This window comes from Cuculus canorus, chromosome 5, assembly GCF_017976375.1.
Source record: "Cuculus canorus isolate bCucCan1 chromosome 5, bCucCan1.pri, whole genome shotgun sequence".
Lineage (NCBI taxonomy): Eukaryota > Metazoa > Chordata > Aves > Cuculiformes > Cuculidae > Cuculus > Cuculus canorus.
Genome location: NC_071405.1, coordinates 65,240,702 through 65,266,638, shown reverse-complemented (window position 1 = coordinate 65,266,638; position 25,937 = coordinate 65,240,702). Strand labels below are relative to the sequence as shown.

Sequence of the window (25,937 nt, the reverse complement as noted above, 5' to 3'; positions counted from 1 at the left end):
CTCATCATTGGTTTAACGCTGGTTGATAGCATATATCAAACTCGGCTTTCTCTCTGGTAAACATACATCAGAAATAATCTGGTTTTTTTTCCTTTGCTTGTCTTTGATCATTTTGAGTTAAACCCCTTTGGTCAGAAAGTCTTTAGGATGCTGGTCAGGGAAGACTCTCCTGATACATGCAGGAAGACCAAGGACATCCATTTATTGTTTGTCAAGCTTGTGAACATTACCTCAAGAAGACCAAGTTAGCGGTCATTGCATTCTCTCATGCTGACACTACTGGCATTCATAGGACGTGCTAGGAGCCATCTCATGTTTTCAGGGGACAGTTCAGAAGAATGTGTCTACCTGCCATATGTGAAAAAGGGCAACAAAACAATTGAAATGAGCAAGAAGGCAATGAGGAGCACATTAGGAGAATAGAAGACTGAATGTAAGACTGAGAGTAAGAAGAGAGACAAAATTTGAATGAGCTGGGACTTATTACAGAGCGGACATGAAAGCTTGGGAGTGAGGGGAGAGGTGTAATTTTGTGATGAGCTGGAGAGGACAGTTGCCCTCAGGAAAGACCAAATTAAAATGGGGCACAGAATGGAGTGGTCTAACAAAGAGAAAGGAAGAAACAGGTTGAAATGAGAATGAGAGATCAGGAAGGAAGAATGCTAAGTATTAAAAAGAGAAGGAAAAATTGAAAAGTAAAAAAAGGTATTAGGAGAAAAGGAAATAAGATAACAGGGAGTAAAAGACAAAGAACAAAGACTAATAGTCCACAACAATAGGTATCTACTGAAATAGGCAGAAAGTGTCATTCAGTCTGTTCTGGCAAAATAAGCAGCATTGTGTAGTCCTTCCTGATACACGTTATTGTACAAGTGACAAGACATGACAAGAGCTGCTTTGTCTGCCCTGCCTGGTGCTGCCCTGCTGGGGCAGAGCTGGCCTTTGAGGAATGACGCGTATAAGGTCAGTGCTAGCAAATCTGCTTTTTATCCTTCTTGGTCACACTTCCATTAACAAGGCTTTATTTATTCTCAAACTGTTTTGCTATTCCCTAACTCTGACAGGGATCATCGGTGCTAGCCCTGATAAAAGCACTACTGTAAATGGCCTTCTGGTATTTTTACCTCAGATTTGTCAATGTCTGACATGAAAAGAGTAATAAAACTGCTTCGGAGAAGTCTCCCATAATGCTCCCACCATTGCAGATACTAATTGGTAGAGTTAAGACTACCATGAGGCTGATATCCCAAAGCATTCCTATTGACCTCTACAACCCAGAGATTAAACCAGGCAGCTCTAAAATTAAAAACCTGAGAAGCAACATGGGAAGAGAATCTCTGTGGTTTCAGCTGTGATGTCAACAAAAAGTTTTTTGTGTTTCTGTTATGATAATAAATTCTGTCACAATAATTTAAAGAATTTTGTGCCACTACTTGGTGCAAGTAAACCCCTTGATCTGGAGCAAAGGCGAGGCCAGAATTTCTAGCTTTCTCTTGAAGAAAGTCATAATAAGAATTGAGAAGAGTGATAGAAAGTGTTCTCTCAGAATGGTCTCTGAAATGCACCATGATTCAGCTGGTTTATAAAGGAGAAGGGACTAGAATTTAGGAAGATACGAATTCAATGGCTTTAAATCCAGAGTAGGCAGCTGAAACGCTGATCAGTCCATGATTTTATTTATAAACATTTTATGTATTGCACATGTATTTTTCCCCTTAAAGCTTCTTGGCATTAGTTTAAGGCACTAGTGAAAAATATGGCTTTAGATAGTTCAACTTTTTGCATTGGTGTAGCTGTATACAAGCATTAAGTCATTCATGGCAGACAAATACAGAAAGTGTCTATAGTGCCATGTAAATGAATTTTTAAAAGGCAAAAAGAAAAAAAAACCTGATTCTTTCCTAGGGAAGAAGTGTGCTGAACTGCATTACAATGTATATGCAAGCGTATAGTCACAAGGAGGCCAGGATTTTTAAAACTGCAGAATGAGCTTTTTCAGGATTCCTGCAGTCTAAATACAAACCCACACATCCTTAACATTTGCATATGGCCCTGTTATGCTTTGAAATTCACAGACATCTATTCCACACTAAGAAATAGATTTTTTTTTTCTGGAAATTATTGTTCTTCAGAGTGGCTAGAAGTTACTAGGCATGTACTGTACAAAGCTATAATTTGCATTCTCCTCTAGAATATACATTTTTTCCTCTCTGTTCTTTTAATCTTGCAGCTGATATCCTCTTTGTGTTCCTAAAGGAATATGATCAGTTCAATAGCCTTTTTTTTTGCTGTAAAGTGATCTATCTCTGTAACAGGTAGAAAGCCTCTATTGCTAACTGAACTTTATAAATTGTTTTTATAATAAGATTTTGAAGCCTTTTTCTCCTTCAGCCTTAATCTTCTGAAAACATTACACTTAAAAGCTCGAGTTTTGCCCAGAAATAGAAGTTAAATATTGATTCCTGTGTTTTAAATGTAATTTTCTGCTCTGCCACACACACACACACAAAAAAAAAGCGCCTTGCAATATAGCTTTAATGATATGGTTCCTTAATACAGTTTCAGTTAGTAGCAGTAGAGAAAATATCAATTATGTATGTAAGGGAAAAAAAATATTTTCACCTCAAAGATGAAAGGGAAGGAGGAATCAGTCTGATAGTGAGATACAGAAAAGCTGGTCCTGATGACCACAGTTTGTCTGCAAGGTGGTGTATTTGAGCTCCACGTGAACAATATGTGAGGTTGTTGGAAGGAAACTGAAAGTGATTAGGTTTAGAGAGGGAAGTCAAGAGACTTCCCAAAAGAGAGAAGTGCATGAAGAACAGTTCCTCACAGTTAAAAAAGATATATATCAGCTAATGAAAATCAGAACTACAGCACCTGCATATATCAAACCCTTGCATTTATTGAATCTCTCCATGATTAGTCATACCGTACAGGCAGTACTATATAATACCATGCAGGGAAAGCCTTCAAATCTCTGCAGTGATTTCCTGATAAAAGCCAAATATGTCTTAAATTGTGTGGCTTCTAGGTTTCCAGGGATATCACACTCAAACACAAAGAAAATGTATTCCTAAAAATATGTATATAGCACCATCTACAGACATTAAGCGTCTTTGCAGTGGAACATTTTTAAAAGATCAGAAGACCCGTGTGTTATAATAGCACAGCGCTCTTCTCCCAGTTAGTGCAGGATCGTTCCCTCTTATGGATGTCCCTGTAAGCTCAGAATAATGATGGACTTTTCCTCTAAAGTTCAGCAGCTAAAAACGAGACAAAACACAGTAGCCAAAAAGAAAAAAAAAATGAGGAAAAGAGGAAGGAAAAATGGAACAAAAAAATGAGTAGCTGAGTGAGTCAGTGCATGTCCTGGGGCAAAACTGAGGTGTTGCTGGTAAAGGGAGTAATTTATCAAGATTTCATCTGAGAGACCCAAGACTTTCCTTTCTTCTGGCTTCAAACTCCCACATCCTTCTCTAGGCCATCCATACAGCTTAACAGAGTCAATGAAACTCACCTATCAAACCAATTTTCCCTTGCTTTATCCCACGTAATTTTTCTGCTGGTGAGACTGGTTAACTTGAGTCAGAGCCCTCTGAAGACCAGAGCTGGTGTAAAGTAGACAGGTATGTGGAGGAGGAGGGGAGGATTGTGATGGTACCAAAGGGCTGTCATATGGCCTCAGTTATGAGGTGCAATTTCATTCTTGCTGGGTTATATTTAGTTCATTGACCTGGTCTATTATTGTTAGGTAAATGTAGAAGTAAGTGTGCAAACAACCAAGATAGAAACTCCTTAGGCTCAAAGTCCAGTTGGAGATCCATGACAAGTGGTGTTCCTCAGGGGTCTGTACTAGGACCAGTGTTGTTTAATATCTTCATCAATGATATAGACAATGAGATTGAGTGCACCATCAGCAAGTTTGCAGATGGCACCAAGCTGATTGGGACAGCTGTCACACCAGAAGGATGGGATTTAATGCAGAGGGACCTGGACAAGCTGGAGAAGTGGGCCTGTGAGAACTTCATGAAATTTAACAAGGCCAAGTGCAAGGTCCTACACCTGGGTTGGGGCAATTCCCGGTTTCAATACAGGATGGGGGATGACGTGATTGAGAGCAGCCCTGCAGAGAAGGACTTGGGGTGCTGGTTGATGAGAAGCTCGACATGAGCCAGCAATGTGCGCTCACAGCCCAGAAGGCCAACCATGTCCTGGGCTGCATCAAAAGCAAGTGTGAGGGAGGGGATTCTGCCCCTCTGTTCCTCTCTTGTGAGACCTTGTCTGGAGTATTGTGTCCAGTTCTGGAATCGCCAACATAAGAAGGATATAGAATGGGTGGAACAGGTCCAGAGGAGGGCTACAAGGATGATCAGAGGGCTTGAGCACCTCCTGTATGCAGACAGGATGAGAGTTTGGATTGTTCAGCCTGGAGAAGGCTCTGAGAATACCTTATTGTGAGATCTTATAGCGACCTTCCAGTAGCTGAAGGGGCTATGAGAAAGGCGGGGAGGGACTGTTCACAAAGGCTTGTGATAGGACAAGGGGCAATGGCCATAAACTGGAGAGGGGCAGATTTAGACTGGACATAAGGAGGAATTTCTTCGCCGTGAGTGTGGTGAGGCACTGGCCCAGGTTGCCCAGGCAAGCTGTGGCTGCCCCATCCCTGGGGCTGTTCCAGGCCAGGTTGGATGGGCCTTGGGCAGCCTGAGCCGGTGGGAGGTGTCCCTGCCCATGGCAGTGGGGGATGGAACTGGATGGGTTTTAAGGTCACTTCCAACCCAAACTATTCTATGACAAACGCAGTTTCACGCACGGAATTCTCACCCTCCATGTTTATAATCACTTTAGCCCAGCTGACACTGGCATCGCTGGACAAAGGGGTATTGAGCTGCTCCGTTTCACAGTCGCAACGAAAGGCAACCCTCAATCTGCATCACATAATACATTAAAGGCTTAGTAGGAACCACTGAATTTCTACCCTTGCGGGGCTGCACAGCCTGTTTCACGCACACTCGTGACAGGGCAGGCGCTGTTGCCGCCGCACAGCTCCCCCTCACCGACTCGGGAGGGGCCGCAGAGCATGTGCTGAGAACAAAGCTGGCGGACACCCGCCGCGCCCCTTGAGGCGCTTCCGAACGCCACCCGCCCTCCCGAGGCGCGCGCGGGCCAGAGGAGGGGCCTCTCCCCTCTCCCACCACCCCATTTGGGAGGGGCGGTCCGAGGCGCGCGCGGCAGAGGAGGTGACTCCCCCTCGGCGGGGAGGGGCGGCCCGAGGCGCGCGCGGCCCCGCGCCCGCCGCTCTCTGTCTCTCTGCCCCTCGCGAGAGGAGCGGCGCGCGGCCCCGCCCCGCCCCTCCCCGCTGGGCTGCGGGCGGCGCGGCGGGCGCGGAGCGCGGCGAGCAGCCATGATGGTGGGTGCCGGGGCGGCCGCGGGGCCGGGGCGGGGCCGGGCGCGCGCGGTTCCGCGGCCGGGTCGCTAACCTGTGCGCTTTGTCTCCCCCCCCACCCCCCGGCCCGCGCCGCCGCCGCCTCCTCCTCGTCGCCCCCGGCAGGAAGGCTCGGACGACGGCCCCGATTTCCTCTCGGAGGAGGACCGAGGCGTAAGTGCGCGGGGACCCGCGGGGCCGCCTCCTTCTGACAGGCGCGCTCGGGGGCTTCGTTGTTCGCTCTGGAGGGAGGGGCGGTTCTTGGGTGCTTGGAACGGCTCGGGGGGGCCGCGACTCCCTCTGAGCCCTCCCCGGGGCGGGCTCGGGCCCCACCGGCTCTGGAGAACCGGGGCCGAGGTGGGACATCCCTGCTCTCCCTCCTCTTTAGGCCCCCGAGCAACATTTCGGGCCGTGCTGCATGATAAACTCATTAACGAAAAGAAGTTTTGTTGTTTATACCTGATGCCGTGATATTTCTTACTGAGGAAACCTTTTTCTCTGCTCTACTGCTTCTGTTTTTCCTTCTAACTGCTTTAGCGATCTCTGTTTAACTTGCCTGCCTCATTTTAGCAGCAAATCAGCTAATCTGGTGTAACTTAATCAGACCGATTACCCCGGTTGGTTAGTGTCTTGAGAAGGAATGACTCTGAGCAAGGTAGGAGAGCAGCTTCTGGGTTGCTTGGGTTGCCTTGCCTGTTCCTGGTGATCCAAGTGGCTGCATCCCCTGGACTGCTAAACAAATGTAATCTGAAAAACGTTGTGTTGGTATAGCCTTTTATCATAAGTGCCATACTCAAGTGTCAAATATTATGTTAAGTACCGAACGGTTTTTGACTGTGTGTATGTGATTGGAATTTAGTGCATTTTATGTTCCTGTTTCTGACTGGAAATTAAAGAAGGAATTCTAGTTTTATATTAGGCCAATTCTGGGTGCTGTAGAGTTTGTGCCTGGAATTATACAGCTACTTTAGTAAGAATATTGGATAAAAAAGATGGTGGAAAGTCTTCAGGACAAAGACTGAAGAACTTGTTAATTGCAGAGTCGTGTTTCACATAGGTTGTCCTTGGAATTTAGGAAGAGCCATTGAAGTGCACAGTTAAATTGTCTTTATTTGAATGTGCCAGCAGAACATAACAATGCAGATCTCATCACATGTGAAACTTGTTTGTTTCATTACTAGTCTTTCCTCTTAGGCTACAGCTAGTCAGAGTTCACAAGATAATTTGAAAGCCTTAAGAAATCTCTTAGGAGTCTTGTTTGTGCTGTTGGACAACTTACATCATCTCAGTTGGGCAAGTGCAGTCTTTTTTTTTTTTTTTTTCCCCTGTCTTTATCCAGTACTGAGGAATTAAATGAGAATAGTGTCTTCCTCCTTCCCCTATTTGTTTTAGTTCTCTTATTTTCAATTAGTCTGGGGTTTTGGTTTTTGCACTGCTGTGTAAATCCCTGGAGTTAAAACACAGGTTGTTACCTGCATGATTGTGATACAGAAAATTCAATCAAAAGCAATATTGGCAGTCCTCATGAGTGGATTTGTTGCGCTTTAATCTTCAAAACCATAACTTTTTTCCTTAGAAGTAGTAGTAAAAGTGAGCAGCTTTTCATAAGCTGCTTCCTTGATTCTGATTTGTCGCCTTCTTCCATTTGTGATTAAAAAAAGAGTGCGTCGAATCTTTATTTGAAAGGACGGACAGCAGCTTCTGGTTAGAGTAATTGGGCTTTTAGTTTTGAGAACTGCTACTCTTTCCTCTCTAGAATTCAGATTTTGCTACGACAACTGTATGTTTAACACTTCAGAATCATGTTGGTTAGATACATTTGTAAGTTTAACATGAGGACGATGGGGTGAGGAGAGGGCTGGAAATCACGCTAATGCCACATAGAGCGGTATTTCTCAAACAATCATGTTATACCATATGGAGTCTTTTCCGGAGAACTGTAAAATAGAGCACTGAGAATCATCTTTGAGGAAGTAGCAGTGGGTGGTCTGTAGAAGGAACTTATTATAAACAGTCTGCATAAAATGAACTTGCAGGAATTGCTTTTCTAAATCTCACTTGGGAAGATACTATTGAGTTGGCTTGGAGTAACATGGTTCCTGGTTTGGTTTTTTTTTTAATGATCTCTCTAATATAAACAATGCATGCTTTGGAAGGTGGTATAGTATTTCTCTGCTAGTACTGTTGTGTGTTTTTTATGTGTACGTAAACTTTAGCTGACCTGGCTAATGCTCTTGTCTACTCCTTTAGGGCAAATAAGCTGTGCCTTAGAACAGATCTGCTGGAAATTTGATGCTGTGATGCCACTTTCTAATCTTTTGTGTTGTTTGTTTCCCTTGCTCTGGGTATTTATCTGCCTGTAAAGAATCCGCTTGAAGAAAGGGTCGTTTTTCTCTTAACATTTTTTTTTTTACAGAGTTTGGAGTATAGAAGTTACTATTGTTAAGGGATGACATGACCTAGGAATTAAAGGTTTGGTTGCTCCCTTTGTCTCTACCAGCTTTCTTCCATTATTATTTGAATACTAGTTGATCCTGGAGGAAGAGCTTAGGTGCTAAATCCTCTACTTGCATTGTGTTCTCTTTTAGTACGTTACATCGTGTAGCAGTGGCTTTGGCTTCTGGTATTTTCTAGACCCATTGGTTAAAACAGTGACTCTCATGGTGTAGCATAGGAAACTGTAAAACAGCTAAATTAAGTTAGCTTTTGCTTTGCAAACTGTTGGGGATGGATGTAGAGCTTGCATCTAAGCATAAAATTATTGTGCTACATTGTATGTATTGGACTGGCAGGAGAGGGAGCAAGATACAAAGAAACTGTATCCCACCTCCATTTCTTCCAGAATTTAAGGTACATTCATTTCAGTTTTCATCCATATCGGACTTTTGATCCAAATCAGGCTTTGTAGCATTTTATTTTTTCATTTTCTATTTCCTTCGTGACTACAAAACTGTCCATTGGTGGTGGTTTTCTTTTGGAAGTAGTGATGAAGAAATTACTTAAGTTGTGTGATGGTACTGTTTGTGAATTTAATTCCCAGTAATGCAATGTGAACCATTGTGTCTCATGAATACATTTAAAATCCTTCAACTTTCTGATTGTCTCTGACACCTTTCATAAAAGTTTCATTACCATTGCAGATGAAATTGTTCCCTGTTGGCAGTCAGGTTACACAGCATAACTTAACATACGATTAAACTCTTCGTAAACTTAACTAGCATAGATCAAACAAATATTATTGTATGCCATGAGCAAAGTTGTCATGTTTAGGTAGTTCTTAATTTTCTCAGCACAGGTAAGCTTTTTGTTTCTAAAGCTGAATAGTGCATATGGCCAGGTTGTGCTGCATGCACGCTGCTGATGAACAGTTCATGTACTGAAAGTTCAAATTTTGTATTGTACTGCTTTTTTAAAAAAGAGGGAAAAATATTTTAGTAGAAAATTTTTGTGACTCGTGAAAGACTAGAAAAATGCAATTTGGGTAATCCGGATTATTTGCTGAGATTACTCTGTTTTGCTAATGTTTTCTGGGGGACTGGAGAAAAACAAACAGTACCCCAAACAGTGTAACCACTAAGAACTTTTTTACAAAATAAAGAATGTTGTGTCATGACATAAGGCAGACATTGGTATGTCAGATTATGTTTTTCTTCCCTAATTAGATGTTAAATGTATTGGAGATTCGATAGGAGCTGGGAGATTCTGCCTCTGAGGATTAATCTGCAGTGGATCATTGCATGATAGTATGCCTTTGTGTGAGGCAGTGACCCACTAACCCTTGGGAAAACAAAACAAAACCCGATGCCTGAATCACGTGTGTGAATGTGTTACTGTGCAGTGATTTTAATGATTTCTAACTTTGCTGTAAGGAAAAGCTATTCCTGTTTGTGTAATAGCTATTGAACTGTTATGTTTTGCTAGCCTAGCAGAGTATGCTGAACTCTATTTTGGTTTACTTTAATACACTAATTCTAAGATGCACTAGTCGCGTTTGCCAGTACATAAGCAGCAGAGTTGTTTATGCATTAAGGTTAATGAGAAGACTAGAGTGGGAACTGACCACTATGATTTAAGATTTAAGGATTAAGATAACTGGTGAAAAACAAGATGTGACAGTTGGTGCTTCTCTCTTAGGGCTGTTCCAGTGTCCTGCAGCATTACCTTCAAAATGTGCTCATGTGTAACCTTTGTACTGTATGTTGCTGATACTTAAAGCATTTTTGTCTTTGAGTATAGACTTCAAAATGCAGTCCTGAGGAATTTTGAACGAAGAAGTCTATACCTTGGTAGGGCAAAGTGTTTTTATACTGTAAAATGTGGTATTTCTAGAAAAAATGCAGTGTCAAAGAAAACAGTGTCCCAGTAAGAAGTAAACCTCGTGAGCATGATACTGAAATATTTTCTTTTCTCTGTGTGAATTTGAGACAATTTCAGACTTATCCTTAGTACTTGTATAAACATTCTGAACATCTGCGGAGCCCCCTGGTGAAATTGTCATGGGACAAATTGCTCTAGAACAACCAGGGTGCATGGATGAAGGGACTTGAATTTCTTTGTGGGATCTGGATGAGGTTATTGTTTCACCGAGTGCTGTTGAAGTGCCTGGTACAGTTACTGCCAGACGTTGCAGTGCTCAGATAATGTTCTGTATTTTTTATATTTGATCATTGTCTACTTTTCTGTTTGATGTGACTTTTGGATTCTTTTGTGAGAGTGTTCAGGTTTTACATCTTGTGGAATAAAATTATATAGTCCTTGCACTTTCACCAGTTCTTGTGCTGATTTTGAAGAGATTGAAATCTTGAATTTGTGGTTGCTTGTTTTTTCTTCCTTCCCACCCCCCCCAAAAAAAAAAAATTCAAGGAGACTTAGATCTGTGAAGTTCAGGATATTTCTTTTCTCAGCTTTTTCATGTATCGTGGGGAATGTTAAATAAAAGAAATAATTTAAACAATGTGAGTAAATCAGATCTTTAATAGCTCTTGCTTATTTGAAATATAGGGCCACTTTTATCCTTAGAAGTACTTTTCCAGCTGTTAGTACTTTTATAATTACCTTTGCAAGTACGTTTACTTACAGCAGATTATCAGTTTGCAAGAGTGGAGAGAATGAAGAAAAAATGAAGAGAAAACCTTACTGAACTTGCTGCTGTCCGTAAATGTGTTTTGTCTTGACTATCTCAATTACTAGCCAGTTAATAGTACATGGAAATGGAAAATAGTGCACTATAAGGAGTACAGTAAAAGATATTACTTGTATGGTCATATGTGCTGTAAGGAGTGCTACTGGAATTTCCCTTTCTGCTGGAAATAATCTTTTGATGCTGGTTTTTTATTGTAATCTGTCTTGAGTCTTTAAGGATGTTCAGCATTGCAGGATCAGGGTTCTTCTCAAGGGAAGGATAAGGGGAATACAGTTAACTTTTTTTTCTGTTTAAGCTAAATAATTTTTTTGTTGTTGTTTAGCTCAGAGCAATAAATGTAGATCTCCAGACTGATGCTGCTCTGCAAGTGGATATCTCAGATGCACTCAGTGAGAGGGACAAAGTGAAATTCACTGTCCACACAAAGGTAAGAGCCTGGGTTTTGTACATTGAACTTTTTCTTAATTGTACAGAAAAGAAAGTTTACTTGAACTGGTGAAACAAGTGTAACAATCCAAAGGAAATGAAAGTAGCATTATCTCATGTTTCGGAGACTGTGTAGCTGCAGGGCTTATGAAAAGGATGACTAAGAAGTTACAACGTTAAAAATCTGTTAAGAAAAAAAAGTGACCTTTTTATACTGATGTGTGGTCATGCCATTCCCATAATTAGAAGTTTCTTCGTTTATAGGTAGAATCTTTAATAGACCTCAGTATTCTTCTGTATAGGTTTTTTATCACATTAGTCATGGTTTTGGATTCTAAAAATATATTTCATAACGTAATTATATTCAAGAATCATTTCTTTTTTGTTGCTTGTTTGTGGCTTCTTTTTTTTTTAAGATTTGAATGTTTATTGATTGAAGAATCACAGAATAGTTGAGGTTGAATAAAATTTCTGGAGGGCATTTAGCCACATCTCCTCCATCCCTCCCCCCAGTAAATCAGTGTGGAATGTCTCCAGGGGCGGAGACTGCACCACCTCTTTGGGCAACCCATTCTGATCGATTGCGGCACTAATTAGGATGGGGGTAATTATTGTTGTACAAACTTTTTTATGGCCAAATTCTTACCTGGATGATTGGATTATTTTTAAAGGGATATCTTTCTTGTTCCTTCAAGGTGTTTTTTGTATAATAATGAAAAACGTTGTGGTGTTTGGGGCTTTTTTTTTTTTACATATGGGTCGTGTGTTTTCTTTTTTTTCTTATAATTCTTCCTCCTCTTGCCTTTCTAGAGTTCCTTGCCAAATTTCAAACAAAATGAATTTTCTGTGGTTCGGCAACATGAGGAGTTTATTTGGCTTCATGATTCTTTTGTTGAGAACGAGGACTATGCTGGCTATATTGTAAGTATTACAGTTCTTTTGGTTTATGTGCAGTGTATCAAAAGTTCTTGTGACCTCTTTTAAATGCAATAGAAATGACAGATATTCATTCCTTCTAAAATCAGATTCAGATGCTCTTATACTTAATTTTATGCAATTACACAGAATAAATGATTGAAGCAAACTTGGAGGAAAGTTACTGTAGTTGTCGTATTTTCTCGCATTTCACTTCTAAAGAATGAGTCTGTATCCAAGCCTGGTTTTGGTCCACTGTGTTAAAAATGTGGGAGATAGATGAACTCTCTAGCTTGGTGGTATTGTTTTTGCAAGCTAATGTTTAACTTAGTTACAAGTTTCATGTTGCCTTTGTTTTAGCTGAATAGCAAAAGTGCAATAGCTGAGCTCTAGTAATTAGGCTTTTCCAGTTTTCATAATGGTTATCAGAATCATTTTACTATAAATCAGTTGGAGAGGAAAAACCAACACTAATACCATCTAGAACTGCAAAGAACCATAATGCACAACTTAACAACTTCTGTTTTGAAGTTTATTGCAGGCCTCCAAGAACAGGGATCCCAAAATAGTCACCTTAACCTTATGATACAGTCCATTAAAAATGAGTGCTGCTGTTCATACTTTAACTACGAATAGGAATATTTGTCATCTTTTGTGAAAGTTAGGTATTAATTCTGTGTCAGAGGGGTGTCTACTGATTCAGAAGGTAAACATATTTCTGACTAACTAGTGGGTACAAGATGATGAATATTATCTTTGATGTGTCATACCATTCTTGAGCTAGTCTTTTTTCAGTCACAAAAGCTGTTAGAAGGAACTAGACCTTCAGTGTCTTGGTAACTAGTTTCAGACAGTAGATACAAAGGTCATGGATTTTTCTTTTTTTATAATACATTGATGTAATAGTAAATATTGGCAAATTAAAATTTAAGAACAGTTTAGCTTTGTCCTGTGTCCCTTTACCGATAGCAGTTCAGGATTAGTTTAACTGTGGTGTTATCTCTTTCAGTGTTAATACACTGTTATAGGATTAAGTAGAGACTTGTTTACTGTGTGCTTTGTTATTTCAACAGATGTATCTTTAATGTCAACAGTGCTGCAAGAAAGGAGTAGTGCCTGCAAACTATGGATTTTTCTTTTTTAAAGTTTTAGGGAGTTATAAATCGATGATTTGAAAACAATTGTGTTTTTTTTCTTTAAAAAAGAAACAATCCTTACTAAATAAGCTAAACCAAAACTACTTATAAAATGATTATTTCAAGTTTTAATTCACTGTAACAGGAAAGCTAGTTATTAATTGGTTTCTGTTGTAACTAAACTACCGAGGCCATTTGTTAATACTCTAGTAATCTTCAAGGACATTGGGCCAAAAGTTGTACAGTAATGCAGCATGTCTAACTCATGAATCAGGGAATTTATTCATAAATGCTGTAATGAATGTTGAGAGAGAAAGCCACATATGAAAAAGCTGCAGGCAATCTTCAGTTCCTGTACTGAGTGGATGTTGTTTCGCTGAGAAGATAAGCAATTAAAAAAAGGTTTGATTGAATTCCAGATTCCACCAGCACCGCCCAGGCCTGACTTTGATGCCTCAAGGGAGAAATTGCAGAAACTTGGAGAAGGGGAAGGATCAATGACTAAAGAAGAATTTACCAAGATGAAACAAGAACTGGAGGCGTATGTAGACTTGATTACTACTATTTTTTAGTTTATTTCTCGTAGTCCCTCAATTTTAATGCTGTTTGTTTAATAGTTCTTGGAGATAGGTGCTTGAGAATCAAGTTGCTGCATAACCAGGGTTATCTATCTTTAGTGATCATGATCAGAGCCATTAGGAAAATTGTAAAAATAATTTCATGGAAGATCTTAAACAGGGGAAAAAAAAATCAACTTGTTCTTGAGCATTCTTTTGTAAGGAAAAAGCTAGTTAGATAGTTTTCTTCACAGAACACCTGCAAAGAGAGGAGGTAGCCTCTGTCTTTTTTAGTTCTGGTGTTCCACATTTTGTAAGCATAATGAGACTTTGTTTATACACCTAGTGATTGAACTAGGGATTTTCGGATGTAGTTGGTACTGTAAACAGATGCCAACCTTCTATTTCCCAAGCAACATGGAGATTACTAGAAAATACTTTTTTTTCACACTCCTTTTTTTTTCACAAGGAGAATATGCTTCTTGAAAATAGTATTTTCCCTTACTGTGAATTTAATGTGTATTGAAATATCTGCTTTGAGGCTTTTTGTTCCATATTTAGTTACACAGTGAAGTTTCTCCTTGCTTCATCCACTTTCCTTATCATGCATTCACTTCTTTGATCTTTTTCCTGTCATTGGTTTCAGTTTTCAAGTGTATATTTACGCTGCTTCTAGACTGCTTCTATCAAGAGCTCTGAATTGGCAAGAAAAGTACATAGAACTCTTAGAACTGCTGCTTTCTCTTCGAACTCCAGCTGCTGTGAGCAAATGTCTTAAAAAGCTCTGTATTATTGTTATGTAGAACATAACTTATAGCAGAGTAGATATACACTTCATATGCAGAAAACTGGAAATGAGCAAAACACTATAGATTTTAAAGAATCTGTAGTTTTCCAGCGGCCCTGATCATGATTCTCTTGTGGTCTGGTTAGGGGTTGGATAACACAGAAAACTTTGGGTTTCTTCTACTGCCACCTCCATCCTCTGCATCCTCCTTTTTTGTCTTCACTGAATGACTACTACTCTCACTGAGATCAAACATCTCCCAACACTGGCCCTGCTGGTTTGCTGGTATGTAAATCTTAACCTCCTTGCACATAGTGGAAGCAAAAGTGTTGATTATCATTTCACTGACCTCAGAATGGGGAAAAGAGCTCATTCCTCATTTCTAGGCAAGTTACATCTTATTCACTGAATTTGCAAAGCAAAATGATTTCTAGCAAACTTGTGTTGATAATGCCTTCCTCTTAATAAAGAGTAATTGCTTTAAAGTTGAGTTGGCCGAACTGGGCAACTGTACAATTGTCATGGTTAAATGTGATTTTCTTTTTTGTTCTACCTACCAAACCTAGCACTTAATTTCATTTTAAGAACCACTATGAAGCAAGACATCCACATAAGCTTCAGCCCGAAAAGGCTAGGTGTTTTAACATGGAATAAAAACTGCTATCTAAAGAACTAACAAAACCACATGAACGTTTAAATAAGTAAGGAGGGTGCAAATAGGCAAGGGGATGGAGATGGGGAGGAAGGAATTTGCACATCAGCTGTGTAGTGTCTAGTGTCTGTAGTCTATATCTCAGTTTCTTTATTTTTGGGGAGTTGGGGAAAGAACAATTGAATGAGTTCACACTTTCAGCAAACCAGTCTTGTGTTAGCTAGCCTTGAAATATAGAATGTATTTGTTGAGTCCTCATTAGAAGTCTCTGTAATATGTTAGGGCTTCAAGTTTTCCAATAGTATTAACTTTGTATTATTCATGTATTTATCAGACATTTGAGTTATAGCCTTTACTATATTAGCTTATAATTTTGTATCATTACTGAGGATCTCTTAAAGCTGCTCACTAGGCTTATCTCAAACTTAATTGCTTCCTGTGAAATTCTTATGTTTGTCTTGTTTCTGGTTTTCAGTGAATATTTGGCAATATTCAAGAAGACAGTTGCAATGCATGAAGTGTTTTTGTGTCGCGTGGCAGCACATCCTATTTTGAGAAAGGATTTAAATTTCCATGTATTCTTGGAATATAATCAAGATGTGAGTATTCAAAACTGAATTGCTGGCAAGACAAACAAAAATGTACTTTTATAGTAGGATGGAAAATTGATTAAGAGGGCTTTACCTCCTGGAGCAAATTGCATCAGTTCCTTCATGCCAGATGTGTTTGTATTGTAAAAGTTAGAAATTAATTTGGTCTGTAGGAGTTCATTTTGCTGCCACCTGGACTACGTGCTCTAGCCTCAGCATAAAAAATATTAATGGGAATCCAATATGTTTTGGATTAAAAAGGTTAACTTCTGGTGGTGATTTCACTTGACATTATACTTGTCCAATCCTTGACTGAATTTTTTTTTTTTTTTTTGGTGGGGAAGAATGATGTAACAGAAACGGAACGCTAATTCTAGGATTTAGAACTGTGGTTTAAGTTCTGTTGCTAACAGAACCAGAGAGGATTTCTAATGAAATGTTCTTATAAGTAAAGCCTTTATTGTTAATAGTGTCAGTGAAAATTTGGGTAATTTTTTTTCTAGCTGTTGGACTAGTATGGCTACCCATGTGTTATGTACTGAGTTGCTATCTAATTTTGAGTTATTGGAGAGGACTCTCTGGAATCATAATAACTCTTTGGTGTTGGTATTAGTCGTTGCTTACATTCTGCAAATGTTTTTCAGTTGCTTTTTAAAGTTGCAGAAATAGGCATTGAAGAAATCATTACAAAGATTGGCTTCACTCAGCTTAACTTCAAAACACGTTATGTAGGATCCCCCTGTTGCTTGATGTAGAAATGCTTCAGGAACTCGGTTTACCTATACTGGGAAATTTAGATACACTAGAAGAGCAGAGGCTGAAACCAGCATTATCCTCGGTGCAGTGAGGGGTAAATGCTCCAGAATTTCTGAAAGTCGAAGATCTGTCATTCTACACTTTTATAACTAGGTTTTGCTCTTTTTAGGTTACCTCAACAACTATACTGTGTGTGATAAATACTGTGTTATTGATAATTGAAATGTACATTTTGTGCATTTGGTATTATTTGCAGGTGCTAGAATGTTGCTATTTTTTCCTGGAACAGTATTTTAGAGGATAAAGAACAGTCTAGTAAATGAGGTAGTCTGTCATTCTGGGTGCACGGTGCCTGTCCTTTAATGCAGAGGATAAGACCAAGCAGAGAGCAGGAAAACTGATTTAGGAGTAGCAAGTTGTGGGTTGTAGTTCAATTTTTCACTTAAAGCTTATATGGCCTCCAGAAAATGAACTAACTTGATAAATGAATTTGTTTTTCAGTTAAGCGTTCGTGGGAAAAATAAGAAAGAGAAGCTTGAAGACTTCTTTAAAAATATGGTTAAATCAGCAGATGGTGTCATTGTTTCAGGAGTAAAGGTGATTACTGTTTCACATATCAAGATTTAAAATGTATTATCATTGTTGTTCTTTTTTAATGAAGCGGAATTTTTACATAGCTATAAATAAAGGAATTTTTGTGGCAATATCTAAGAGACAGAGCACAGGAAGGAACCTGTGGCCTTGGATACAAGATAACTGAAAGCTCTCTGATTAATTCCATGAAAGAGGGCTTTCAGTACTCTCTCCCCTGTTTTGTAAAATAAAGCATTTATTTTTTTATCTGTATATAATAATGTGGGTTTTGTTATGGCCTGTCATTTTGTATAGTGGGAAGGTGCATTAGCTTTAACAACTGCTGCAGCTCAGAAGTTACTAACACTGTGTGAATTTAATCAGCCTTGTAACATACTTCTACTCTTTCAAAACTAAGAACAGCAGTAGAGGTGATGTTACTTTTCCCAGTAGATGCAAGAATGTAACTGAGACAAAAAGAATTTTAATGAAGGTTCAATTTCATTTTTAAGTTGGAAGATGGGTTTTATAACAAGCATAAATTTCTTCAGAATATTATTTTGATCTTCTTTCTTTGTAATGGTAACTTTCCTTTTGCAAGAAAATTAGAAGAACTGAAGTTCCTAGTTGTAAAATCTTGAGTTTCAAAACTGCTGGGAAGTAGATATAGCTGTGGGTTAATTAAGACCTGGAGAAAAATACAAAGTCCAAATAACAAGCAGTTTTCATGAGCATATGTTCAAAGCCATGTTGTAAGCTATTCCATAGCATTGAGCTATTTTAGATGGGTTTTTAAAAAAAATATAAATGACATATCAAATTGTAATACAGAAAATATTAAAACTTACCTACATTTTCTGATTTGAAAGAAGTCTGTCACCAAGATCAGTGTTCCTGAGCTAGGAGTTCATAGCGTATCTGCTGCAACTGCAGCAGTTGTGCAATTCGGTGTCTTTCTCCCCTCCTTCCGTTTTTCTAGGTTCTTTTAGTAAGTATTTAACATTCTGTTTTTCTGTTTAGTAGTTGTTGTTTTCATTGTTTAGTAGTGTAATTATTTCCTTCACTCCATGTTGAGTTATCTAGACCTTTAGGATGCCTGCTACAAATTCTTACTTCTTAATATAATTCTTGATAAAACTTCAAATCATGATAAAATAAGTGAAGAAATCAGTTTACATAAATGATGTTTTAGACAATAAAAATATATTGCGTTTCATGTCACAACAGCAGCAATATATAAAATTATCTCTGTAATTGCTCTGTACAGTGAGTGAAATCTTGCTTTTTAAATTGTTCTTGCTTTTTGTAGGATGTGGATGACTTCTTTGAACATGAAAGAACATTCCTTGTAGAATATCACAACCGAGTCAAAGATGCCTCTGCCAAATCTGATAAAATGACAAGATCACATAAAAGTGAGTTCTTTTTCCAAGGTGAAAATAGGACTAGTTAAAGTGTACAGAAGTGGCTCATGAGGAGCAGTAATTTCTGGTTGCATGTGAGAAGTGAGTTAATTTCTCCAAATGTACTCTTCAAATAGTCTAAAGAATTTAAATGTGACTTTTGAAGTTTAACATATGCTGTAATAGACTGGATGGAGTAAGAACAGCCTGATGCGGCTCTAAACTTATCTCGGTTATTCACCTGACCCTTTGAAGAGAAACACGCTTTATGTAATAATATCTTTAAGTCTGATTTTTAGTCTTTAAAGTGTAAAAGTGGGTAATAGAGCGATATATGTGATTTTACTCCTAATAAAGTTGCTCTTGATGGAATGAGCTTGCATTCATCAGAGTGCGATTTCTTGGCGCACTAGACATTGCACTACCTTGCTGAGCAGCAAACTCGTCTTTGGGCCATTAGTTCTAGACTAGGAAGTCAGGTGTCCTTTTCCAGCCTTTTAGAATGGAGACTGGAAGCTGTGCATTCAGTAGTTTGGTTTGCAGACCCTTTTCTTCCTGAGGTGAAATTTTCTACTTTGTTATTAAATTCACTACTTAAGATGTTTTCTGGAAGCTCTAGATAGTCGTTTTAAGTGCAGTGCATTTGAGAAAATGGAAAATCTTTGGTTTAGGAATACTGTGCTTGGTTTGGGATTACTGTGTCCTGAGAAGCTTAGAAAAAAGTTGACCTTTATCGCCCTTGATTTTAAGTTTTTGTGCCTAAATAAATCAAAATTAAATACTAGATTCTATCTACTTTCTTGAAGTTTGTGTCTTAGTCACAGATTCGATCTTTGCAATCTACAGTAATATAGTTCACATAAACCCAGGCCACAAACCTTTTATGAATCTCCGTTGGTAGGGACTCTAACGTGCATATTGAATAAGACATTAAACTAAGAATTTACTTAGCTTTTCAGATGCTTCTTTTGCTGTTATGCGAAGACTAGAGTCTTCTGTAGCTGTCATGCCTGTGGTAGGAGGTGGAGAGAGTCATTTAAGGCTTGATGAAGAACTAGGGGACCTTGTTCAGTTCCCACCTGAAGTGGTTTCTGGTGCTTTGTTTGCTTTCTTAAAATGAAAACTAAACTTCATTTGTGGTAGTTAGGTGCCAAAGTTTAGGGAGTGAGAGTGCCTTTCACGATGGTTGTAGAACCAGGAAAATTCTTAGAAATGAGGTTTTAGAGGATCTGATGGCAGAAGATTGATCAAACTTGTTATAAAGCTTCACTGGGTTTTCAGACACAAGATATCTAGAAAGTTCATTGACAATTTTTATCAAACTGAATTGGGACAGATGATGTCTTTCGAAATTCTGTCTACTAGAGTAGAGCAGTGACCTGGGAAGCCTCTTTAGGAAATGGGCAATCTGTAGTTTGTGGATAACTTATGACAGACAGACAGCTGCAGGGCTTGCAATAGTACTGACAGAAAATCTATTTTTACATTTAAATTGGTGTAATAGAAGGAGAGGTTAATGGCTTCTTAATACCATTCTTCACTGTAACCAACTGCACTGATTCCTTTGGGATGTATGGGGTGATGAATTAACTGGAAAGTAACCTATTCAATCTCTTAAAACAAGATTATTTTATTTTAAAAAAAAACTTCGCTGAAAGACATAAACTTCAAATATAGCAAGCACATATATTTTCCTGCTCATTGCCTGGATGTGTTAATGTTTTTATTGTCCATTGAGTTTATACTAAAAGCTCTTTAAGAAAGCCATCCGTGCAGAGATTTGATTTTTCTGATTACTATATAGCAATACCTCACTGGTCAAATTATACGGCCGCCTTCGCAAGCCCTGCTTCTAGTTTCATTGTTTAAAATGCTTTAACACTAATGCTACTTCAACCAGTGACCACTTGTTGATGAAGTAAGGGTTTCCTGAAAATTAGGCATGCATTAGGAAAGGTGTTACACACACTGTGCTGTGTTTTGGTAGTTTGGAGTTTGTATTCAGTTTGTGCTCCCAAGCACACTGACTTACTCTTTGTTGGTGTTAGACTGTGATTTTTTTTTTCAAATAGCTTTAGACTTCAGATATAAAATCAGGTTTTAGTCATTAAGTTTGTACATCTTCCACCAAAATAAAAATCTAATGAAGTCGCACAATAAATTTACGCAGCAGGTGCTAATTGTATTAAATATTCCTAGATCAATTAGAGGGTTCAAGATTTGGTGAGAGTGCCGTGTTTATTGTGTGAAGCTATACTTCATAGTAGATGACATGATGGAAATTTTATTTCTGCCTCTGTGTTAAAGTATGTTCCTTTTAGAAAAAAACTACTGTTGAAGAAAGGGAGGAACTTCAAAATTATCAGAAAGAAGAGGAATGAAACAGTAAAACAAGTACTTGTTTGTTTTTTGTAGATGTGGCGGATGACTATAATAGAATTGGTTCTTCGTTATATGCATTAGGAACGCAGGACTCCACAGATATATGCAAGTAAGATATTGTTAATAACTTACGCGGGAATTTGCTAAGTAGTAGTTTTAATGGTGACCTATTGAGATTGGTAGCTCTCTTGTTATGAGAATACCAGGATTTATTATAGTTAAATCGCATTAAGAGGTTTTCCCCTCTAGTGTTTCGTTTCTGTAACAGACTGCTTTACTACTTTTGCTTTAATATTTGGCTGGAAAATATTTGTCTGGCATTTTTACAGCCTTTAGAAAAAGAAAAATTACAGAGATATGTAAAACTTTGAAAATAGAAGAGGGTCTCTGTGTGCTGATGTTTGTCCTTTAATCTTTCAGGGAATTACTTGAAAATGAAGTTTCCTGTATCTGAAAGTAAAACATAGCTTAAGGATGTTGATGCTTGTGAACATGCACAGTTATTAGAGTAGTGTGACGACAGGTGGGAGAGGAATACAAAAGTTAACTTATTCTTGTTAATTAATGTGAATTACAGTGATAAACTTCCAAATGTGGTGATACCGCACGTATTGATTACTTTGATTACAGTGTTGAGAATTTGATGTAGTCTGTTAGGGTCTGTCAGGAATCGCCTCTATCTTCTGTCAAAATAGCATGATTTGACTCTAATTTGGTCTGTGGTTACACTGAACTCTTATATTGTCTCCTGTGATGAAGATGTGTCACGTCATTGCTCAGCTTCCCTAAATTCCGAGTAGGTTATACGTCATGTTTAGTGTGTGAAGATAAGTAGGTTCAAATTTGAGTGAAGGGCACTTGATAATAGTGTAGACTGTTAACCAGGGTAGTCTTGTTTGGGGTTTAATTCACAGAAGCAAAAAAAATCCCTGAGGAGCTGTGCAGTTATTCTTCCATAAAAACATCCATCCATTATGCTTTGTTTGTCCCTTACCATTCCCTTTTGTTCTTTACTTTATAATTCCCAGATGTTTGAAGTGCTGCAATTTGAAACTCTTAGTTCTCTGAGTTCTGTGAATTAAAATTCTAAGCAGTGCATTTAGTACGTATTGTGGAAAATGTTTTGATTTCTAGAAAGTAATTAGACTGTTCCAATTAATGTTGTAATATAAGCTGTTTCCTTTCTGCAGGTTTTTTCTGAAGGTATCAGAGTTATTTGACAAAACAAGGGTATGTACTATGAAACCTTTTTAGATATATTCTTTGTGTACATCCTGGAATTGGCAGGACATCTAGAGATTAATATGTGGATGTTTTATGAATGCTTCTGCATGAAGCATTTAAGGTATTTTGGGCAGGGAATGAAAAAGCATAAGATTTCAGTCATCTGATTTGTAAAATTGTTGATCCTTAGAAGTCAACAGTCTACTCAGCATTTCTAGGCAATCTTCCTGTTTTCTATGTAATACACTAGTAAAGCTGCTGTTCCTCTAAAATGCATGGAGGCCTTCCATACTAGTTACTGGCTATCAGAGAACTTGTTATGGAAAAAAGAAATGTAGTCCTTAATACAAAAAACTGTGGTCATGCTGCTTTTTTTCTGGAGCCAGGATTTGTTTCTGCAAATATCTGACTCAGAAATAACTACTGCTGAATCTCCTAACCAGATTGCAAATATCTTGTCTCTTTTGCCTTATTTATTTGGCTTGGTGGAGCAGAAGATGCATGCCATGTATCAGGAATACTTTCGAATGTGTGTGCATTTCCAAAACACAGACTGTTGTACCTGCATAAATACATACTTGAAAGAAAATGAAATTAACGGAATTGCTTGCTTTGACTTAAAATGTTGCCTTTTAAAATTTTTTAAAATAGTCAAGATTTAAAAAATGCACTTGCAGACTGTGTTTTTAGGTTCACAGAAATGTGTGTTTCAAATACAAGCAATAAGTTTATTGGTCTTTTGGACCATTTAATACATGTGGTTTAACAACTAATCTGCAAAGGTCCCTTAAAATTTTATTTTCCTTTGATTTCAAGAACAACACAACTTCTTATGTAACTCCTAATACTAGATAATTTTGTTTCTCTGTTCTTTTTCTAGTATATGAAACATATAATTGAAATTGGGAAGAAAGCATTGTTTGAAATAGAAAGCTAGTTATCAATCATTGCTTGCACAGTATGCTTACATATTAATACAAAATCATAATAGTGTTTCTCATGGTGCATCTTTAAGTATTCTGTCTCAAATGCATGATCTTAGTTTTTGAGAAGAACAATCTGCCATGTACTATTGTATAATTCGTGTTGTATTTACATCATACAAGTGGATACTCAAAGTCGGGGTGTTTTTAAATTGATGCTTTTACTTACTGTTTTCCCAGAAAATAGAGGCCCGGGTGTCTGCTGATGAAGATCTTAAACTTTCCGATCTCCTGAAATATTACTTAAGGGAATCGCAAGCTGCTAAGGTGATTTTATGGTGTTTTCTTCAGTGAAATAGTGTTTCTTCAAACAAACAAAAAGAAGCAATAGATAAAGGATCGTCTTGAGAAACATGGAGTAGATAGCTTAAAATGCTGTCACCTCCCTGCAATTTCTCCCTCAACTGTAAAACCTGGATCTCTGTTGAATATAAGGACTAACATTACAGTTGTTTACTGTGGGACTGACTGCTCGGAACTGTGATCTTCCTACCAAGGCCAAATCGTACAGTATAACTGAAAACAGCTGAAGAGGCATTGGTGAATTGTTCATGTGTTTGCAGTGTATTTGCTGCTTGTAGACTGTAGGCAATCCTACTTTTTTTTAACATTAAATTTGAGTACTCCAGATGATGTGCAAATGCTGATATGAAAACATATGGGCCCAATTAATAATCTCTACCTACAGAAAATTTTGTTCCAAGTATTTGATGTAAGATGATGAAGAATCATGACAGAATGGGGAACACTTGACAGAAAATGTCTGGAATTAGATCATCACAGCAATAACTTGCACAAAAAAAATGCTACTGCTGTTTCTCAGGCCCTGTGTGTATTTCAGATGCATAATCTAAATATAGTTTGCTTCTAATCTAAGAAGCTGTGAAATTTCCCACATTTGTCTGTTCTTAGTCTTTTTGGAGTATTGTCTCAGCCATCTGTTGCTGTCTTCTGTCAGACAAGATGCAGGCGAAACAATATTGAGTTGCATGTGTGATCTGGTATGGATATTCCTGTGACTTGCAGGATGAAGTAAAGTGAATGCAGATTATTTAATAAGAACTGAAATACAGCAAAACTCAAATTAATCTGATTTTTAAATTTTATTTTTGTTGTTGTTACTTGGTATACACTAAAATCCTTTGGTAGATTCTCATAAACTCTATACATTATGCCTTTTTTGTAGGATCTCTTGTATAGAAGATCTAGGTCACTAGTGGATTATGAAAACGCTAATAAGGCATTGGATAAAGCAAGGGCAAAAAATAAAGATGTGCTGCAAGCTGAAACTACACAGCAAATATGCTGTCAGAAATTTGAGAAAATCTCTGAATCGGCAAAACAAGGTATTTAAGTGATCTTTGATCCTGTGTTACTATTTGAGTATTAACAGATTTTAGGATATGAATGCGCATAGATTTTTGTTCTGTTATCTTTTAATCAGTATTTACTCATTTTAGGAAGTTCAGTTTTCCTTTAGCTCCTCATAGCTCCACTAGGCAGAGCAAGTTCTAGGTGCAAATTATTTGTTAAAAGCTTTTTTATATACATAGAGTAGGATGCAAAATGAAAATTGCTAGCAGTAAAGGCAGACTTAATCTTTTAAAGTATCATTGAAATTCCCCATTTGGTTTTATGCATTCTTCTGTGAAGACAGCAGTCTGTTGCAGAGATACTATGTTAGAAAAGGGAGAGATCATTAAATGAGATTTCACTGAAGCTGCAGAGTTACAGTAGCTCTAGGGAGAAGGAACCTTATTTACATATTGACTTTTTTCCTGGAAACTTACTGTCTTTTTTTAGGCTGAAATTGTTATTAGCAATTGTTGAGTTGGCAGTCATCGACTTGTTATTTGGGGCACGTTTGTTGAAGGTTTAAACACCATGTTCTTCTGTTTTTATCATGTAAGAGTTGTTTGACCCTGTAAATCTGCCTAATGATTCCTATAAATGAGACAGGAGAATGAATGATCCTATCAGCCACATAGGTATATGCATAAAGCATACTTGCTTCCTCTGTTCTTCATTCTAATTTTAGCTTTGTGTCTTCCCTTAATAAACGTATCAGCGTTGAAAGAACAGTGCACATGCAATAAGAGAATTAAATCTTTAAAAGCATCTACCTTAGTCATTTTTTCAAAAGAGCTTTTTGTCCACAATAGGTTAGCGAGAGATGAGGAACTGCAATCGTGGTTTGCTTTCATCCAACGTCATAGCAGTACCTTTGAGCCTGGAATGTCCAAGTTTTTTTCCTGTCACCTTCTCTCACCCTTTACCTGTTCCATTCTGAAAGAAAGTATGTTAACGGTTCAGGGCAATAGTAATATTAATTTATCCCTTCTTATTTTCTATAGAACTGATAGACTTTAAAACAAGAAGAGTTGCAGCATTCAGAAAAAACCTTGTGGAACTAGCAGAACTGGAATTAAAGCATGCTAAGGTAATTGTGATCCTTTTTAGCCTGTATTTCAACTGATTTTAAAAATTATATGCTTGAATAACCAACATGGTTATGTTTGTTGTGTGATAGAGCTTCGCAGTTGGGAAGACAAATTAGACGGTAAAGCATCATCCAGAAAGGTGAATGTTCTTGAATAATAGAGGGGGAAAAAAGTTCAGGTGAAATATCTCTGAGGGACTGGTGTGCTTAAGGTACCTTTGGAAAACTCATCTCCTTGAAGTCAATTCTGGCTTCAGTTTTTTATTTCTCTAGCTCTTTGATATTTATAGCTGCAAACTTTGAATACCTGTGTAGTTTTAAAACCTCATTTCATCATTTTACTGTGAGATAGGAAGTGGTTTCTCCTGTTGTCCAGATGTTGCGGACTTGATGTATAGGATAATCTGGCTTTTAAGCATGAGATCACACAGACCTGTCTGAAGTCAGATGAGTGTTATTCAGAGTACACTTTTTGAACCTTTTGCCCTTTAAAGTGCTGAGAAAAGAAGAAAGTTGCAGAGAGCCTTTTCAGTAAAATACAT

At 38.1% G+C, this 25,937-nt stretch overlaps 1 protein-coding gene across 1 annotated transcript in view; it reads left to right on the top strand.

Annotated features, from left to right (window-relative positions):
- SNX6 (sorting nexin 6) overlaps positions 1-25,937 on the top strand; it is a 33,705-nt gene that overhangs the window by 2,759 nt on the left and 5,009 nt on the right. The window contains exons 2-14 of the mRNA XM_054068132.1: positions 5,214-5,413; positions 5,555-5,602; positions 10,894-10,998; positions 11,808-11,918; positions 13,468-13,589; positions 15,520-15,643; positions 16,892-16,987; positions 18,273-18,378; positions 20,782-20,857; positions 21,939-21,978; positions 23,136-23,222; positions 24,142-24,301; positions 25,310-25,395. Coding sequence (XP_053924107.1) covers positions 5,214-5,413; positions 5,555-5,602; positions 10,894-10,998; positions 11,808-11,918; positions 13,468-13,589; positions 15,520-15,643; positions 16,892-16,987; positions 18,273-18,378; positions 20,782-20,857; positions 21,939-21,978; positions 23,136-23,222; positions 24,142-24,301; positions 25,310-25,395 — 1,361 coding nt within the window. The remainder of the gene's footprint in view (positions 1-5,213; positions 5,414-5,554; positions 5,603-10,893; positions 10,999-11,807; positions 11,919-13,467; positions 13,590-15,519; positions 15,644-16,891; positions 16,988-18,272; positions 18,379-20,781; positions 20,858-21,938; positions 21,979-23,135; positions 23,223-24,141; positions 24,302-25,309; positions 25,396-25,937) is intronic.